At 47.5% G+C, this 20,454-nt stretch overlaps 1 protein-coding gene across 4 annotated transcripts in view; it reads right to left on the bottom strand.

Moving 5' to 3' along the window:
- RNF216 (ring finger protein 216) overlaps positions 1-20,454 on the bottom strand; it is a 78,115-nt gene that overhangs the window by 4,310 nt on the left and 53,351 nt on the right. For all 4 annotated transcript variants that reach the window (XM_042037095.1, XM_042037094.1, XM_042037096.1 and 1 more), the window contains 2 exons: positions 10,176-10,273; positions 7,622-7,844 (listed from right to left, as the gene is read on the bottom strand). In XM_042037095.1, coding sequence (XP_041893029.1) covers positions 7,622-7,844; positions 10,176-10,273 — 321 coding nt within the window. The remainder of the gene's footprint in view (positions 1-7,621; positions 7,845-10,175; positions 10,274-20,454) is intronic.

The following is a 20,454-nucleotide window of genomic DNA, read 5'->3' on the forward strand; positions in this document are numbered from 1 at the left end:
GAGTATGACCAAGATGCTTGGATCAGCTTTCCAGGAAGATCAGCACTAAAATTCATTGACTTGATGGAAACCAGAGAACTGCGACCCAGCTCCACCCCTCTGAAGAGCTGTTAATCTTTTAAATGGCAATAGTCTATTAAATATTTACATTATACTAGCACTTGTAGAGTTTTTGGCCCAACAGCTGGAATTAACACAACTTAAATCCTGGCTCTAGTAGCTAAATGGTGCCATTTAGATCTTATCTGTAACTCTGAGAAGGGCATAAATCGAAATATGTTTCTTTAATGTTTGCCTAGAGGTTATAGCAAGAATATTCAGAGCTGCTGCTCACTGAGAACACAAGGATAAGCCAGAAATTGAAATTGTTCTGCCTCTCATCAGCTTCAGTTCTCTTAACTCAAAAGAGCATCAGTGAGATCCAACGATGCAGTGAAGCCTCAGGTGAGTTTCTGCATGTCTGTGGGGATGAAACCAAATGTGGAGATTTCAGGGAGAGCAGCTAAACCTCCAGGACAGTGTTTGGAACCCCGAGCTCCAAAGTACCCCACAGGGCACAAGACTCTGCTTGTTTTAGTCACCCTAATTTCAGTACTGCCAAAACACAAATTTCTTCCTGAACACTCTTAACGTGAAAAATATCCCTTATTTTGAAGAGTGCTCTGGAACTAAATCCAAAATATGCTTCGTGCATGCAGCTACACTGGAAGCTTTTTAAGCTTCCCAGTCCCCAGCTGACAGTCCTGCACATGTAGAGCCTGGGAAGCTTGTGGAGAAGTCCCCTCCTCCACCACCAGATAAGGTTTCCCTGGGAGACTGAAGTTATCTTAATGTGCAGAAAGCCAAAAACTCAATACTTCCCTCCCTTTTATTATTCTGTGAGTCAATGGTTAAAATTAAGACTTTCCAGGACATGCCTTTTTTTTTTTTCCTTTCCCAAGCAGGCTGCTTGCATGGACTGTTAATTACAGCCTATCTGTCTCCATAAAAGCTGCTGAAGAATGGCTCTTCTGAGCTTATATGGAATGCCTAACTACACCCCAAGTATCCATTTTCCCAGCTGGAAAACCACCTGGGCATGCTCCACAGGCAACCAAACATCCCCTGCTCTTTTGCTGCCCCAGCAGCACTCTCAAAGCTTGGTTTCAAAGTTTTAAGACTTCATTTGTTTTTCACTTCTCAGACTTTTTTTTTTTGGCAATGTTGTTGAAAATGGACACAGCCACCACACCCATTTTATTGCCACTTACTGGAAAAGATGCACCTGAAGGTTTATATGACAAGAAATATATTTCAAGCTCAGCTGAGCAAGATCACCCAGTACCTTCTTTCCTCACACAAAGGCATAAACCTCACCTTGAAGCCTAGAAATGTGGCCTTTAAGTTAACAAAATACTGTTACTTTAGTCTAAGTCTGTGATTAGAGAGTAAACTCCTCCCTGAGAGGGTGGGGAGGCCCTGGCACAGGCTGCCCAGAGAAGCTGCGGCTGCTCCATCCCTCCAAGTGTCCAAGGCCAGGATGGGGCTTGGAGCAACCTGGGCTAGTGGAAGATGTCCCTGCCCATGGCAGGGGATGGAACAAGACGATCTTAAAAGTCCTTTCCAACAAAATCTATGATTAACCCTGTGAAATGGTGCTTCCCAGGGACACCCCCTTCCGGTCACCACTCCTGCTGCTGCAGCTCTGCTCAGTAGTGCACAAAACTGGACACATCAAACACAACTTTACCAGACCCTCCTGCAGCCAGGGCTGCTCCAGCCTCCCAGTTTAAACTGCAGCTGACCTCCCTCTCACGGGGCTGGACACATCCATCTGCCCCGGGGCTGGAGCCAGCTGCACTCGCCCGAGGTGATGCTGGATTCGATTACTGCGGCTCCCAGAGCGCCGGGGGAAACAGGGAACAGCAAACCCCATCTGCCAGACCTCCAAACTGACCCCTAGAGCTCCCTAGGACAACATCAAACCATCTCCCCAAAGTGCAGCAGCCACAGATCCCACTCAGCTTCAGCCCCCTGGGGATTTCAAGAGGAGCACAGCTCACAGCACACCCTGGATGCAAAAACCTGCCAGGAACAGACCTGGATCAGGATGACGAATTCCTGACTAGTTCTGAAACCACAAATCACAGCAGAGCCACAACAAACCACATATCCAAGAACAGAACTTATCAGCCCTGTTGCTTCTCTGCTGATAAAAGTGTAATTTCCCATTTGAAGGTTAAGAAGTGCTTACACTTAATCCCACATACCAAGCCTTGGTTTGGAAATTTTTTTTGCACCATTGTCTGAAAGACGAGTATCCATTAATATCAAAAGAATAAAAACAACCTGCACAACAAGCACCTTCCTACTTAAGAGGCTGACATTAAATTTGGCAAGTGATGAATACACAGCACAGTTCAATACCTGCAGTATTTAGGAAAGACCCACATCCCAGATGGAACAAAAGAATTGATGATATGTAAACAGCAAGGTAATTTTTTGGACGTTCTGAAAGAAAGCCGATGCTGCAAGTTCTGCCTAATACATATTGTGCAGGTCAGAAAAAAAACCCAAACCAACAAGTCCTGGTGCTATTTTAGTGAATCTTGCAAAACGCTTCTAATTCTTTGAAAGCAAAGGCTGTTTTTTAATACTATAGTAATTAGAGAGATGACAGATTCATCGAGGGGTAAAGCACCCACACCAAAAATTAAGATTTCATTAGCACACGTATGGCTGGTTTTGTGGTGAGAAACCTTTTAGCATCACATGGGGTGGAGGCTGCAGAAGGATTTCAAAAGCTTCTTGTGTCCGTTTCCCTGCGCGGGTTCAAGTCCCTTAATAAAGGATTAGATTATAATTTTAATGGCCTGTTCACAGGCTGTGTGGATTGAAGGCATTTATCTTGTCAAGTTAACAGTCATCTTCCTGTCAGCTGCCTTGCCTTCAGCAAGACAAAAAAAAAAAGAAATAAAGAAGAAAAAAGCAACCTCCCAACCCTAGGGGGGTGGGGGGGTCTCAGCACTGGGCAGTTTTTTGAGCAAAGATGTAACTTGGCTTTTCTGCCAGAGAGGAAATGCAGGGCAACGCTACAACGTGGCCCTTCCCCACACTCTGCTGCATCACGGGAGAAGGGAGGTGGCCAAGTGGAAAATGCAAAGGATCTCTGAGATGCATTCACCCTTTTTATCTGCAGAAAGCAGACGTGGTCATTAACAGCAGCTGTGTTTTCAAGAGACAAAACAGGACCGAGCTTTGCCCCAGACCCAGCAGCGGGATGCTCTGTGCAGGAGCCATCCCGTCCTGTAGCCAAGGAAAACAAAAGCTCATCCCTGGCCAGTGTGGGAGCCTGCCCCTGCCATCCCCCAGCTGGGAAAGGATCTCGGCATTCTCCTTTCAGCCCTCTCCCATTGAATCCAGGGAATGCGGCGAGCACGGAGCCAATCACAGCAGAACGGATGGCTCGGCCGGCCTGTGGATGGATTAGCCAAGGAGCAGGGCTGGGTTGCTAAGAGAGGCACCTTTTCATGCCAGGGAGGCCTGTTACAACAATGCTGCTGCAGAGGAGCCTCACCCAGCATCCACACAGGGCCCTGCCACAAGCAGAAAGAGCTGCTGGAGAAACAAACTGCCCTTGGGAATGAGAAAACACAGCAGCAAAGGAGATAAAAGCTCAGCAAATCACACAGAGACAACCTCCCCCCAAATAAAACCTCCTCTGCCCAGAACAAAAGTGCCATCCAGGGAACTTTAGAAAGCTCTGTTTTTATCTCCTGCGCTTCTCGTTATCTTTAATTATTAAGTGTCACCGGGAAGCGGCTGCCACCTCCTGAAAAGAGGGAAAACAAGAATCCTGGTGACTATTTCTGGGCTCTGCAACCCCTCCCCTACTTTAGAAAGTGCTTCACCACCGTTGCCTCCCCCTTTCTGCCTCTTTACTGCTTTCTTTTTTCCACGTATGTGTGGCCGCAGCCGTTCCTAATAAACTTGAAATGATTTTTCACGACAGAGGCTTCCAAAGGACTAAGGGGTTTTGTTTCAAATCATTCCCAGATCAGCTGTGGAGAGCCTGAGCAAGAACAGGCATCGGCTGTCTCCAGCGTGCTCCTCCATGCAGCAGGAAGCAGGGATAAAAGCAGGCTGTGTTGTAACTGGAACAGGGCATCTGCAGTGCTGCAGGAAAAGGGGGGCCGGGATGGGGACGAAGCACACGCTGGCGTTCAAGAAATGTAGAGTTATTTTAGCAACAGGCATTCCATATTGATGGCTTTCTGTGAATTCCCCGGATTAGCCATATGCTTATGATTGAGGCATTTTATAGCAGTCAAAAAAACCCCAAACCCACCACAAACCCCACATCCTAAATTTAGGGGGAGCTTCCCCCCCCCTCCAAATCCTAAAGGCAGCACTGTGCACTTCATGCATTTCCTTGATGCATTTGAAGTTTTATACAGTCTTCTCTCAACATCATCTTTTTATAACACTGGAAGGAGGGATAATTGCAAACACCTCATGATGATTAGTCTGCTGCTTTGAACTTTAACGATGGGCCTTTGGGAGGGTTTTAAGAGTTTACTGAAAACATCTTAAAACTTTAAAGCCAAAAAAGCCCCTGTGCAATATTACTGATGGCCCAAAGATGAGTATTAAATTCAAAATAATACATTTGAGACCAGAACCTGGTTTACCAAAACAGCCGGAGTGCATTAACCATGTTGCATCCCGGGATTTGTAAGAACTGGATGAAATGCACACAAGCAGCCTTAGGTTTGCTACAGATATTTAGAAATCAGGGCAAACACAGCCCCTGCATCCCAGAGCCAATTCATAGAATCATAAAGTGTCCTGAGTTGGGAGGGATCCACAAGGATCATCAGTCCAACTCCTGGCCCTGCACAGACACCCCAACAATCCCACCGTGTGCCTGAGAGCATTGTCCAAATGTTCCTGGAGCTCTGGCAGCCTTGGGGCCGTGACCATTCCCTGGGGAGCCTGGTCAGTGCCTGACCACCCTCTGGGGGAGGAACCTTTTCCCAATATCCAACCTAAACCACCCTGACACAGCTCCAGCCATTCCCTCGGGTCCTGTCCCTGCTCACAGGGAGCAGAGACCGGAGCTGCCCCTGCGCTGCCCCTTGTGAGGAGCTGCAGCCCCGATGAGTCTCCCCTCAGTCTCCTCCAGCAGAACAAACCAAGGAGCCTCAACCACTCCTCATACAGCTTCTCCTCAAGGCCCTCCACCACCATCTCTTCTCTGAATGCTTTCTTTAAGCATTAAAGGATCCTTAAAGGAGCTTTATTCCCACTGCTCCTTCCTGAGCTTTGTCGCTGGCAATGTTGCATCAGCCCCTCCTGCAGAGCAGAGCCAGAGCCCACGTGGACTCTGGGACACGAGGATTTTTGGCCAAGCAGCTTCCTGGGAAGGGCTCCTGGCACCTCCTACAGGGGTGCAGAGCACCAGTTAGTTCCAGAAGAAATGCAGGGATTAAACAATTCCTGCCTGGCCCCCCTGGAAGCTGCTCACCACAGCCCAACTGCAGCTTGTCTCAGAGCCAGCAAATATTGCACCAATACTTTTAAATCAGACTCCAGCCTGATTACAGCTTAGGGACAAGATTTTAACTAACCTTTAATTATGGGAAATTTTGAAGCCTCTGCTTTACTCTCTCAAGATCATTTGAGACAGAGACTAACAGATGCTGCCATTCCTAGAGGACTGCCTTTAATTTGTTTTTAACCCAAGCTAATGAATAGGTTTACTTATACTTTCACAAGAATTGTTTCAGACTCAGAAAACATTAAACATTTGGAAAAGAACAAAGGTTCCCTATTTTAAAGAAACCTGAATTTTTCTGTAAATAATAGGGATTTAGATTCAAACCAGATCCTTCAAAGGTCATGCCTTGGATGGACATTATCCCTGGCAAAGGACAGAACACTACTGATGCAATGGTCTTTTGCTCTTTCAAATCTCCGTGTCAAGACTCAAATTCCTGTTCTGTCTTTACATCCACCAGGGTAACTCCTGTTTCCATGTCCCATATGAGAGCAAGATCACCACAGAGGGGTTGGGTTGGTGTGCCTAAGCTCCTTATGAGGGAGGACTGTGCACACAGGTACCCATCATTTCAGCTTCAAGCCAACAGCTGAGTTTTGTGTTACTCTTCGCACTGCAGCAAGGACAGTCACCCAGCTTCACCTCCCCAGCCCACCAGCACTCTACCATCCAAAAAATAATCAAATAATAAAAGAGCAGGCAGTGCCAGCTCTGTGCTGACAGTGGGAAATTTTTCTTTGCCACAACATTGGTTAATTAGAGAGGTGGAAAGGGCCTGGTGACAGTGGCCTCTTTGTGCTGCTTATTTATTTATTTATTTGAAAGTACAGTACGAGCTTTTTTGAGAGGCCTCATGTTTTCTCTGGCTCTGAACAAATGCCATCCCCCAGCACAATCAGCAGCCTGACGGGAACAACGGATGCCAGCGCTGCCGAGCCCTGAATCGCATCCTGCTGGAAAATGGGGAGGAGTGGGACAGGAATCCAGGAAACTCAGAACCAGGTGTCAGAAACGCTACAGGGGTGCCTGCATGGAGGTGTCTGTGTGTAGTTTAACAGCTCACATTGACAGGATAATGGAGGGAATAAAAGCAGGCAAGCGGAAGACTTGGAAGCTTATGCTGGTTGTGACATTGCTGGGAGATCCCCAAGAGTCTGGAGGTAGAAGGGAGAGATTTAGAGTAGCTTTTCCCTGGCTCTGTGCAGATGCAGGATTGTGCATATTCCCTGAAGAAAGGGGGGCTGGGAGCAGCCTGGAAAGCTGCAGAGACTCAAGACAAAGAACCACTAGGAAAAAGGAAGCTCAGGCAAGCCCTGGGAAGGCAGATCCACATTCATGTTGCTCTACAGCTTTGCTAAAATCAGGAAATTCAACTCCTGCTCCTTCCAACACTCCTGGATTTACAGTATTGAAGACCTCTATTTACAGAGATTTACTTGCTGCAGCAAGTTTTCCCAAGCCTGTCACAGATAGGAGCTGTATTAAATTACTACGGCTTCTCTCACAGCTCACTCCACGCTTCAGCTCTCCCTCTGCAGCTGTTGACAACAGCCCTGAGAATGGACCCAACTACAACTCTGGGCTTGCAGGCAGTTTTCTGATGGATGCATTTCTGTGACAGGATGCACAGCCAGCAGTCAGATCATCTGGGCACCAAAACCACAATTCCCCTTGCCTCCAGATGCCAAGCCATGCCAACACCATCTCAGCTGCAAAAGTAGGAATGAGTCCCAATAGTCCCAATGCTGGCTACTGTGCTTGGTGCCAGCACTTGCTCCCCACCAGCTCCTTCCACAAGCCTCGCTCTCCAGAACAGCACTCAGAGCACTTCCAGCCAAAGCCCTCATCTGACAGGAGCTGTTTTTCCCTAAAGCAACACCAGCTCCTTCCAAGCTGCGGTCAGATGCGACTCTGTGCTGTTGCAGGATCCCAGAGTGGTTTTTTAGCTGCCTTGGGAAAGGAAAAAAGTTGTGCTGGCTAAAACCATTTTCCCCCGGTGGAACGTGTGTATTTCAATGCGCCGGTGTGGACGGTGATTGAAACTGGGGTGAGAATCATTCACAAAAATCCTTTGTTACTTACTGTGGGGTCTGTCCAGAGGGAGCACTTGGCACAGTCCTGGCAGGGTGCCCCAGGAGAGCGTGGGTGCTGGCAGAAGTGGTCGTAGCCGTTGATGGCAGCCCGGCAGAGGTAGCACATCTGGGCGCCACAGCGGCACGACATGCGGTTACAGCCCTCCGACTTAATCAGGCCCGTCCCACACTTGTGGCATTTCCTAATCCGGGCAGCTGTCATCTTCTCCTCTCTGCAAGAAGAGGGAGAATTAGCAAAGGGGTCTTTGCACTCACCAGCATGCGGTAAAATTACTGTTACACTATCCCAGCGAGGCTTTAACCCCCTTCTCTTTCCTCTGACTCCATCCCCAAGTCCACCACTGTTCCAAGGAGATCTGGGCTCAGCTCCACTTGGAGCCAGCCCATGACAACTCAAGAACAAAATAAGTGAAAAAAGTCAATCACTGGCTGCATGCTGCAGCCCTGATCCTGGTTTCCATGAGAGCCAAAGCACCAGGCTCTGGCTTGGGAGGAATTTGAGATGCAAGTTCAAGGGCCAAAGGGCACATGGAAGCTTGAGCTGGCTGAAGGAAAATAAAGCCAAGGAAATAAAGTTCAGGAAAAGCAAACACTCGGCTGCCACCTCTAGCTTTTATGTTTGCCGGTTGCTCTGGCTACAAAGTTGCCATGACCATATATTTCTTTTCCAAGCCTGGCTGCTATGCTCCACATTTACTTGGTGTTTGTTAAATTTAAATCAGTAACTGAGAAACAATCACATTTCCCCACAGAGGCTTTTTCTTTTCTCTAAGATTCCCTACATATGTTTTCCAGAGGTTATTGCTTTAGGTTTAAGAGATGGGTTTTCATCTAACAGAGCACAAGTGGGAATCCAGGACAAAGCTCAATCCCTGCTCCCAAGGGACACCCTGGCAGTGACACACACTCCAGCGCAGGCTCAGCTCACAGCAAGACTATTTTGGCACAGAAATGAAAAAAAGCTCGGTCATTTAATTAAAAGACTTAAGAATATAAATTATCATCCTGAGGGCCAATTTTCTGACCACTGGAGATCATGTTACACTTTAATTCACAACCTAGAAGTGAAATTTGATGACAGAAGAGCAGAGCCAGTGTGTTTTCATGGAGGGAAGCACAGTTCTCCTGGCACTGGGGAAGGATCATCCCTAGCCAGGCATCTCCACCCAGCTGCTTCAGTGCATCTGCAAAGTTCACATATGTTTGGGAGATGGCAGGGAGGTATTTTTGAGGACCACAGCAGCGAACCAGGCTACAGCACTGGCCCACAAACTGCTCCATCAGCACAGCCAGAGGAGCAGGGAGCAGTGAGGTGGGAACTTCCTGGCCTTGCAGACACCCAAGGTTCCCACACAGTTCTACACAGCACAACCTGCACCCAGGCATGTGGAGATGTGCTAAGAATAGACACAAAAACCCAACTTGAGAGTGACTTTCCTCGGAGCTGCAGCTGCTCTTCCCTCTGCCACTCAACAGGATGCTGTCAATGCAAATTTTTTTTTTGGAAACTTTGAGCAAGGCAGGAAGTTTGGCCTGAACTCCAGCTGTGCTTCCCTTTCCTTACGCAGGGCTTCAAAAGGAAGTTTTTATTGTATCAGGCAGTTATCTATCCACAGACACAATCTGCTGAACGTTTTGAAACTGGTATTTTTTTCCTTATTAGGGACACGACAACTCGTTCCTCCTCCCTCTCATCCCTCTTTCCTACAGGGAAAGGATCAGCGAAGAAAAGTCAAATCTGTAAAGATTTTGTTCTGAATTAGGGACTGTGGGATGAGCAAACAAGAGTCATTCAAATCCCAGTGGTGGAGCTTTCCAACCTCTACTCAAGCCAGACAGACTCTAAATCAGAGAGGAAAGGATTGGGCAGCATGTGCAAGTCCCACTTGGCTGCACCAGACATTTAGCTCCATGGATGAAAATTCCCTTGTTTCCTAAATGCAGAGGATTTTGTCATTTACTGTAGATAAGAGAGTAATCAAACTGCAAAAGATTTTAGGGTAACAGCCAGGATTTACATCTGCATATTTCAAAATGTGACTCCACTTTGTAACAATTCCTACAAACTGGTTAGAAACAGGCACAAGCTTCTGGAAGAAAACACATCCTCTCCCAAAAAGCACCAGCTGAGCAAACAGCGCAGGTTGCCACTCCAGATTTTCAAAGGGTAGTAACGACCTACTGTGACTCAATCCACTCTTCTGCCTCCATACACCACCTCCCTCCTCCCCCCAGCAATGCTAATGGGGGCTTCTCACCTCGGAGAAGGACCAGGTGTCAGCCTGCAGACACTGGGCCAGCCAGAGGAGCAGGCTGGGCTGGTGACAACTTTCCCACGTTCTCAAATTACCGGCTGGATTTGCTGCCAAGTATCTTTCACAGACAGAAATCCCATCCTGGGAGCTGTCTGGCCCCCCAGCTCTGGCATCCCCAGGACCTTCCTGGGGAAGGTAGTGACAGCCAGCAGAAACTGAGGGACAGTGTGCTGTGATTCCCAGTTCATCCACCTCCCTGTTTTCCCCTGGCTGTGGAGCCTCACTTACATGGATGTCCTGTATTTGATGTCATCCTTCTCAGCCAGCTGCTCACAGGTGAGGTTCATGTGCTCCTTCCACAGCCCCTGGCACTTACGACAGGTTTCCTGACAAGGATAACAAACATTAAAGGAAGAAAAAAAAAAAAAAAAGATCCAATACACCACTAACAGCTTCAAGAACTGTAAAAATTTCCCCATCAAGCTGCGGGTTCTCAGGCAAGGGTGGGGCTGGCAGTATGGTACAGTATCTACAGGTCTGTCCTCCACTGGAGGCCAAAGGCCACAGATAATGGAGCCAAGGGTCTTTCCAAAGCAAAAGAAAATGGATACAAAATGAATCTATAAATCCTAATTCACCTAAAACTCATGGGACAGCCACCAGGTTAACTGGTCACAATCCAGAGGAGACTGCAGAGGTGAAAATGTGGTGCCAAAGGACATCAAATTCATCTTGGTTTCCTGACCAAAATCCTTCACCTTCATATAAAGGGCTATTGATGGAAACCTTGCAGTTACATCCGAACCTCAGCTTCACCAAGCATACAAGCAAATATATATATAGTTTTGTAAAGTCTCCCAAAATAAACAATTAAACAGCTGAAAAACAGTATGTGGACAAACATCCATAAAACTGAGGTGGAATGGTGGAGTATGAACAAATATTTACATACTGAATCAGAATATCTGGACTAAACTTAGAGCAAGCGGCTGAACTCTCTTGTTCTTGCAAACTTTTTAGCAACAAGGCTCTAATCCAGGACTGGTACAGCTGCATGGGGCAGGATTGGGAAGGGAGCTTGGACCAACACTGGGGACAGAGTTGCTTTTTTCGGTTGGCTGGCCAAAGAAAACAATTTTGTTTTGGGTCAAACAAGGGATTTTCCTTTAATTTGAGGAAGATTAAAAAACATCCAGATCAAACTTGAAAAAAGTACATGTTTTATGATCCAACTGTTTCATCTTCAGGATGGCTGGGGCTCAGGCTCTTAGATCCAACTTTCCCCCTGGCAGGAAAACCCATCTGGCTATGCAGCATCCTCTTCTCCTGAACAGCAGAAAAGGCCCCAAAAGATCTTTGCCCAGCCCTGGTCTCACTATCAGCAAAAGATGTCATCTGCAGAGACAGATCTTATTTGATTGCATTACCTTCATTTCATTTTAATGAAGAAATTGGATGTTTATGTGAGATACGATAGAAGAAAATGCTTCAAGATACACGTAGGCAGCAACACTCTTTTGATCGTGAATCAGACAAACAGGATGAAGGCCAAAGCTTCCAAGGAAGCCACCCTAGGAGGGGGATGCAAAATGGGGACTTGTTTGTATCTGTGCTCGCTGGGAGATGCCCAACTGCTCGTGCTTTCATCTGGAGAATGAAAGGCTCCTGGGCCTGGCTGGTGAGCCGGATGCGTTTGCAGACAGCGGGGAAAGGGCTGGAGCAAGCACGGAGCCAAGCGTGTGACTGCATCCCAAAAGCTCAGCAAAGGATTTTGTGATCACTCACCTTGCAAATGCACCCCTTGGCAGGCAGGCACTGGTTTTAAGGGGCAGTAAATGCCTCGGGTTCTATTGATTCTCATGAATCATTCATCACACCCTGTCTTTTCCCGCTAAAGCTGTTACAACAGGCACCATTTTGTGTGTGCTTTTGGCAGGCCACATCTGGCTGTTGGCGGCACAGGAGGATCAGACTTGGAGCTGTTCACATACCTCCATGAGGACCCACCTTCCCCTCTATTCCCAACACACGGCCACATGCCATTCCGAGATCAAAAGTGCCTTAGGTTGGTTTTTTTTTTTTAATGTACACCAAGGGTTAAAAAGAGCCTTTGGAGCCCTGTTACACAGAACCACTTCCACATGCCAGCAACAGAGATTTAACAGCTTTTTGCCAGGAGGGTTGGCACACTTTCCAGCCAGGAGCCTGCTATTCCCAATTACTTAACTCCAGGAGCCTCCTCTGCTGCTGAAACGATGCCCTTCTGAAGCAGATGGTGCCACTTAGACCCTCGTCCCAGGTCATTCCCTTTTGCTCCTGCCTCCAGCCTGGTGGCTATTGGAAACAATGCTCCCCCCCAGAGCCCAGGCTGCCGTTATTTGCCAAACAGTTGTCTCCTGCCCTCAGGAAAAGGGATTTCTGTGCAAGCAAGGAGGAAGGGAAGAGGCACGGCCATGTAGATTCCCGGGATGGCACGACAGGAGGTATCCGGTTCTCATGTGACAGCAGCACAGCGGGTGCCACTGCAGCTGTGCGCATTTCTGGCATCCCTTCCAAGTCGTGCTGTCCTCAAGGAGCTGCAAACCCACAGGCAGCTGTGCCTGTGCCAATGCACCCCATGAAGGGGACAGCCCCGTGGCTTCCCGACTCCCGAGTGTCACCTGGCACTGCCTCTAATTGAGCCACATCCTCTCCATGGGAGGCTTGGGAATATGCACCACACACCTGTCGTTAGCAGAACCTGTTGTAATTTTTCCCCTTATTCTACCCAAAACAATGGCACATTGTTGGATCCCTTCACACAGAACTGGGGAGGAAGCCCATGGTTCAGACAATGGCAACTGCTCCAGTACCACAACTGAGGTCACAGCCCTTGCCCAAGAAAAGTGACCTTTTTTAATTTCTATTGAGTCAAACTCGGCCCACTTGGCTGATAAGGGTTTTGCACATCTCACACAATGACAATTCTGAACTCTACAATTTCCACAAAGGGTTCTTTTACTTCAGAGCCAACCTTCGTTTGATAATGGAAGGTACCCTCCTGTGACCATATTAATTAACCTAAACAGGCTGTGCAATAGCTGATTTTTGCAACCAGCCAAGATTATTTCCATGGGAAGAACAGCACTTGGCACCAAGACTGGCTACAGCAATATAAGGCACCACCTAAATCCACACAAAGAGGGAACAAGTCCTTTCCAGCACTAAAATCATGTTCTCCAAGTGTAGTGGCCAAAAAGCAACTTGGTCCACCAAAACAAAGATCCTTCCCAACTTCCTCAGCACTTGGTTCCTTAGCAAGCCCTGCTGTACTCAGGTAGGGGCACCTGTGTTTTAGCTTTAACAGTACTTCAGCTGAATGCATCATTTCTGGATGGTGTGAATTCCAGGTGTGAATTCCATGTGTTCTCCTCCCTTCTCCCAGCCCACTCCTCCTCACAGGCAGGTACAGCTAAGGCAGCTTACGCTTTAGGTGCTGAAGAAGCCTTGGCATCAGGAAACTGCTCCAAACCAGGCATGGAGACAGGAGATTAAGTATCTGCTGCCTGTTACATCTGCCCCAGCTTGGCAGGCAGCCTGGGACAGTCCATTACTGCCGCGCCGGGCCGAGGGAGGATGTGATGGAGAGGGTGTTTAATCGCACCCTGTAATCTCCTCACTGTACATCTGTTAGAGGCAGTGGCTCCGCTTCCTCTTGCTGCCCGCCAGGAAGCAGCCGGGATTAACACAAACATGTTTGGGTTCAGGAGGATCCTTTGTTCCCAGGGTCAGCAGTGGATGTGCAGCTTTCTGTGCTCAGGGCCAGCCTGGCCAAGGGTGGACACTTTGCTTTTAGTGTGGGCAGCACAACCCTTCAACACCCTTGTTAATTGTCCCAGCACCTAATGAAGATGGCAGGGAGTGTGTTATGTGAATTTACCACCTTCCTCAGCACTTCTGCTGGTACTTCCAATAGATGCTACAGTTTTAAACACAGCCTAGAGTTTTTTTTCCTCACTCTATCATCAACTAAAAATAACTCCCTAAAGTCCATCCCACTCATCAGGGGGCAAAAATCCCAAGTAATCCAACTTTTCCTTGCCAGTCTCCACATTCTCTTGGCCACAGTCAGTGTTGTATGCACTGCTGGCAGTGTAACAGGAATCACTTTTCCCGATTGCAACCTAAACAAATGCCACACGGACAAAAACATCAGATGATCCGCACAGATCCCAGTCCGACTGCCCACGGCATTCCCACGTGCCCCCTTGTGCCGTAGGAGTTTACACGGAGCCATTTACTGACTGAGCAAAACGCAGAGAGGGTGAGGGAAACTCGACTTAAACAACAACAGGCGATGGCCCTGGCTGTTGTCACTGGCCTCCGCTCCCAGTGGTGCCTCTGAGCCGGGCCCAGCGCTTCCCCCAGCTCTCCATATGCTGGGTAATTAAATCCTTGTGCCGCTGTGATTCCCTGCATCCCCCAGGAAGGGCGAGGCGCACACTCCAGCCAGCGGTCTCTCTGCTGATGGCACACGTGGGGATGTTGGCTGAGAAGGAGGTAAAGCAGCCTGGGACAGAGCCCCAGTGATTGATTCGATGCTTCCTCCTGCTCTCTGACACCGCAACAGGCTGACCCCAGACAGGCTGAGTTTTACCCAAAAGCACATGTAAATGCAAGTGCCTCAGAACAGCACCTCAGGGCCAGTCCCTATGTACTGTGCTGCTTTAATTAAAGAGCTGCAATTCCCAACCAGATGAGTTAATGGGAAAACAAAGAACCACAGAATCTTCCTCTCCACAAAGTCTCACTGTCCATAAAGCTGCACTGACCTTAACTAAAAATGGATGCAGAAGTAGATGAATGAATACAACCTTTAAGCATGGATAAGCTGTCATGAACACACTCCTTCATGGCTGTTTCTGGGATTTCCTAGATGTTAAGCTGGGATAAAGAGGCTATAATCCAGCCCAAGACAATCCATTTGGGTGAGACCCTCCTTTAGAGATGTACAAACACCCAGCACGGGAAGGGGGCCCCCAACTCCACGGATCCCTGACTGCCCAGTGCAGGGAAACCTCCTTCCAGCGTGAATTGCTGTGGCAATATTCCAATCCTGGAGCCACACACAACGGGCATGATGGGCAGCAGGTACCAACCCCAAACACAAAATCCAGGCAGGGTGGAGAAAGGAATGCTGTGACTTGGACGGCTGATGGAGCAAGGGGCTGGGAGAACATCCGTGGGTTTGGAGCTCCCCCGGGAGCACAGCTGTTCCCCAGGCAGCGCTGCCGCTCAGCGGCGGCTGCTCACACGGCAGGGACAGAGAGCAGGAAGGGAAACCTGGGAAAAACTGAGGTTTCCTTTCCTGAGCACAGCCATGAGTCGTTTTGTGAGGGGAGAGGTCACAGGGAGAAATAAAGCAAAGGCACAAGCTTGGACTAGGCTGTAAGAATGTGCTGGGGTGTAAAAAGAGAGACTTAAAAGTGACCGGGAGTTAAAAGCTGGATAAAAGAAAACATGCATTTATATCCAACACCCAACAAGAACCATAGAACAGAATCATAGAATCATTAAGGTTGGAAAAGATTTCCATCAAGTCTAGTCTTTCAGAAGGGTGGTTAAAGCTTTGATATGGCCATATATTAAACTCCACAACAAAAAATGATGACCCAAACCAACATCTTCTGTTTTGCCTGTTCTTTTTAAATTGAGCATTATTTTAGTCCCTCCCCATCTCTAAGACACAGGACATACTCAATGCCCTTTTCCTCTCAGGCTGGTTCCCATGAAGGTTTGGGTCATCTGTGTCAAAATCCCAGAACCAGAAATGTGTAGTAACTCCCCCCTCTTGCCTAAGTCAGTAGGACTATCTTGTATCTGTAAATTGGAAGTTTCTGAAACACACAGACCAAACCAAAATAAGCTTTTCTCTCCCCAAAGCTTGACTTTAAAAGGGAAGAACAGCTGCTGGTGTGGGTGAAGTGGTTAGAGACCTATGGAGCAAAAATATCTGCAGCTTCACACAAGAAGTGCTGCTCAGCATCACTATGACCCTGTGGCTGGCCACAGGTGGAAATAGCACTAGCACAAGAAATTGCTCCTTGATCTCACACTCAGGGTAACTAGAGTATGAGAAACAGTTCTTTCATGGAGAAAGGACATATTTAATTAGAACTTGAACAAAACTATGGGGTTTTTTTTATTCTCTGGAATGTTTATAAAGTAGGATGTTTGTTTCAAAGCTACTTTCTCTCAAGCTCCAGGGCTGTGAGAAATACATCAAAAGGTGCAGGCAGCAGGTCGGCTGCAGAAAAGAGCACTGGAGTATTTGCATCACACATTCATCGCACCAGGATGCCTTCCCCTGAGCTGAGCAACAAGTGTTTCTCACAAGCATAAGCTCTCCTCACCAAAATTAGGGTTTCTTTTCAAAAGCTCTGAGCAGGTTGGTATCACACACAGCAGCTCTCCAGCTCAGCACACTGAGAAGTTTGGACACAGCCAGGGTGGACTGTGACATGCCCAGAGGTGGTCACCCACCAACCTGAGTCCACCTGCAGTGCAGGTAGAGGAAAACACTGCCTGGCCACTTTATAAAGCAGGTCAAATACAGCCTGGGACCTCACACTAAAGATGTTGGCTAAATCACTGTACCTGAGGTCGTATCACTCCTTCCCAGGGAAAAAGTTAAGAGAAACTCAGCACATGCTACTGGAAACACATCTGCAGCTGTCAAGCACAGCTTTGATATCTGTTGGACTGATTGCAGGTAACAGCTACTGCCTTCCCAGCCAAGGTAAATAATTAACTACCAGCAGAGGAGTTCAAAGCCTCAGCAGCTGCCCCTCCTGCTCTCCCCCAGTGCACATTCCCATAGAGCAGATCCAGGAGGTTATCCATGTAATCCTCTACACAATCTCACAGAAAAAGGGATGCTGCTTCCAGTGGCTGCGACACTAAGTGATAAAATCTGACTGTGGAACTGGTGGAAACAATAGAGACCTTGGGAGAGAAACGGATTTAGATTTCAAGACAAGCAGCTTGATTTTTAAAGGATAACTCCAGGTCACGCCAGGGGTTGCACCCAAGGATGCCAAGAAGGTTAAGGCTAACAAAAGCAAGGTACCTTATTTGCAGAGGTACCTGCTAACGATGCATTGTGAGACTGAGAGGAGAAACAATTACTGAAGTTAATTTTGAAACTTCCCTCTTACACCACCACACGATAAACAAATTCCCCCATCACCCCACCCCAGACACAAACCCCTACCCTTTGAGTGGCAGAAACTGGAGAGAGTCTCTTCCAGACCTGTCCTATTTCTTTAGCGGTTTTCTCTCCCCCTGCAGTTCCCCAGTTCTTATTGTAACACAAAAAGATCAGCAAGAAGAACTCTGTTAGAGATGTCCTCTCCTCCACCAAAAGTTGCATGGAGACCCAGGTTTACATAAAATACCTACAACCTTTTTTAAGGAATCTCTGAAATGTAACAATTTTGATGGTGATTTAACAGCATTAACACACTTTGTTTTCAATTTAGAGCCTTTTAAACTGCAATCTCTACCTACAAGAGAAGTTCACAGTCCAGATCATTACAACACCAGCAAGGGATGGGGGAAAGTGAACTGATGCTGGTAAATAGCTTTGGCCTGGGTACAAATCCACCCTCAGAAACTGGGCAAGCACAGCTTGTGTTGCCTGGGAAATTAAACCCAAATGAGGGGAAATCCCCAAAGTAAGGTGTTCCTAGCTTTTAACAGGCCACAGTAAACCAAAAATAAATTAAAAAATGTTGGGGAACAGGCAAGGATCAAGAAAATAGAAAGCAAAGGGATACCTGGCCTCCTTGAAAACTCAGAAATTCAGATGATTTACTGCTTTAATGCCTGTGTGGTTCAGAGTTACTTCTTATCTGCTGCTCCCCACATGAGCACTGTGCAGACAGGACACATTTGCACCCCTGAACTGAACCGCAAGGCAGCCAGCCCTGTAACTGTAATATTTATAGCAACAATGTTCACCACAGAGGTATGAAAATGGCCCTGTGAACCGCTAACCTCCATCTTGCACCTTCACCAATGTGACACTGAGTCACCTGCAGCTCATTCACTGTGCTAAAACAAGGCAGTGGAGAAACCAGAACCCACGGCCCCACAGCAGCCCGCTGGAACTTCTAAAAAAGCCAAAACCACCAAGAAGTGCCACATGGTGAAAGAGTTCACACCTGAGCTCCACTACAGACATGCACTGGATTTCTTCCTGTGGCATAAAAGCAATTATTTTGAAAAGGTACCTGAATCACAAGAGCAATAATAAGAATAACATATATCAAGCAAGTGAGGATACACCAAAACAAAGCAGAAAACTGATCAGGGAAATAGATGTGCCAACAACTTACTGATTCCTCTTCCACACCCCTGGGTGATGTTCCCATTCCCTCCCATACTTAAAGCACCCACCAGCTGGGCCTGGGTTTCTGTTGGTGCAGAAGTGGTGAAAAAACCCTCAAACCCACAATTTGTGGGTGGTTTTTAAAGTTCTGCTAAGGTTGTTTTGCCCTGCATGATGCAAAGTGAAGGCTGCAGGGAGCAAAGAGACACTGGGAAGGACCCACCAGCCCCACAAGGAGCAGGGCAGAAGGGATACAGTGACCCAAAGCCATTGAGCCAAGTGGCTGCTGACCCCCAGACCAGCCCAATCTTGACCAAAGCCAATCAAGCTGCCTTAACTCCCGTGGGGGGACGGGCAGGTTAATGGAGCCATGTCCTGCCAAACGATGGTAATTCAGGACATGTTTTGTCTTCTAAGTAGAGAAATTGTTTAACCTGTAATTTATTTTTCAGCTAAGTCATATAATCCCTTTCAATTCACTTTTTTATTAGTCACGGAAAAAATGCGGGGCTTGGAAATGCTTTGGAGTAAGAGAAAAACCACCTCAGATCTGCAGACACTGAAGCTAAGCTGAGTTAGCAACTCCAAAGGGAGCCTCTGCACCTGCAGCAGCTCTGAACAACAGCTGGTAATGCAGCAAGACAAGCTGAGTTCCACACAGCCACATGAGACTGGGCAGGAGGCCTGGAACCCCTGCCAGGTTTGTGGGGTCCCAGAGCTGCGTGGGACATGGCCCTTCCCAACAGGAGTGAGACGGGAAGAGAACCCTGCAACCTTGGCGTTGTGAAATCCCAAGCGAAAAGTTCCCTTTCTGCTAAGCTCGAAAACACCCATCGGAAAGACCGGTTCCCCTCTTCCCCTGCACAAGCACACAAGTTTAATTAAGCACGCTGTTCAACAATTTGCATGGCATGACTTGTCTACAAAACAGAGATGTTGCAAGCCTGTTATCTGTAAAAGCAGAAAACCCCTCAAAATCTCCAAAAAGCACAAGTCACCTCATCTCCAGGGATCCCTTTGAGACCCAGCTGATCCCCAAGCAGCAACAGTAATTTCTGCCATGACCCAACTACACTGGCAAAACAAACTGGAATATTTCATGTTGTATTGCTGATGTCAATTCAGTTTTGAGAGGAGAATCCTGGCTGGTTCAGAGGGAAAGGCATCCTAACACCCCAGGCCACAGAGGAACAATGCTTCTGGTGCAGGACGGGGGTCCACTGGTCACTTTTACCTCACACAAACCATCTCCCTCCTCCTATTCCCATAGAGAAGGAAAAAACACAAGAACTGCAGGTACAGAGAGCTTTGGTACGGCTGGAGGTAGGTAAGGGTCAAAACTGGTGTTCTGGGGTTACATTATCCAAAGGGTGGATTATTCAGCTATGCTGTACATGCAGTTCCTCTGAAAGGATTAAGTCCAACACCCTCACAGGGATACAAGCCACAGACAAGAAAGCAGAGACACCCAAAGATTAAATCAACCATTTTAGCAGCACAAATGAAGTATTTAGACACAGACTGGTTTCAGCCATTTCCCCAGCCCCAGAGCAACTTCCAGATCCTGTTCTCATTTTCCCAGGATGTCTATTGTAAAGACAAGGAAAGGAAGGAAAAAAGAAAAAAAGCGTGATCACAAACACACCATCATTAAAAGAGTTGAAGAATATCCGGATGCTACTGAAAACCACTTCCAAACTGGTTCCCCAGTACATGGGGAAGCATTTAGCTCCAGCTGACCAGTTAGTGACCCCAGGGAAGAGGCTTTCCATGGCAGCAAACCCCACTGTCAGCCACTAAGGAATGGAAACACCTTTTTCCAAGAGAGAAGTCTCAACTGTACCCCTGCAACCGGACACTGTGATCTAGTGAGGGGTGGCTGGAATGAAACGGTTCCTGGGAGCATCACGAGAGACTCTCCTAACTAGCTACTATCTTTTTTTCGTCCTCATTTCAGAGCTCAAGTGCCACAAAAGAAGCAAAAATAAAGTGTCAGCCAATAGGTTCTGCATGGAAGAAACACGAGCTGCACCACTTAAAAAAGGCGCAGTTTAACTGAGTGCCAAACGAGCCATTTGCATTAACCTCGTGAAACAGGATATGAAGCACTTTAAGCAAGAAACAGGAGATTGACTTTACTAGAAAAATACTTTTAAGGTTCAAATTCATCAAACCATTTGTAGCCAGGGATGATTT

This window comes from Corvus kubaryi, unplaced genomic scaffold (assembly GCF_017639235.1).
Source record: "Corvus kubaryi isolate FWS band 111438036 unplaced genomic scaffold, C.kubaryi_AGA036_p1.0 37387, whole genome shotgun sequence".
In the NCBI taxonomy this organism is placed as follows: domain Eukaryota; kingdom Metazoa; phylum Chordata; class Aves; order Passeriformes; family Corvidae; genus Corvus; species Corvus kubaryi.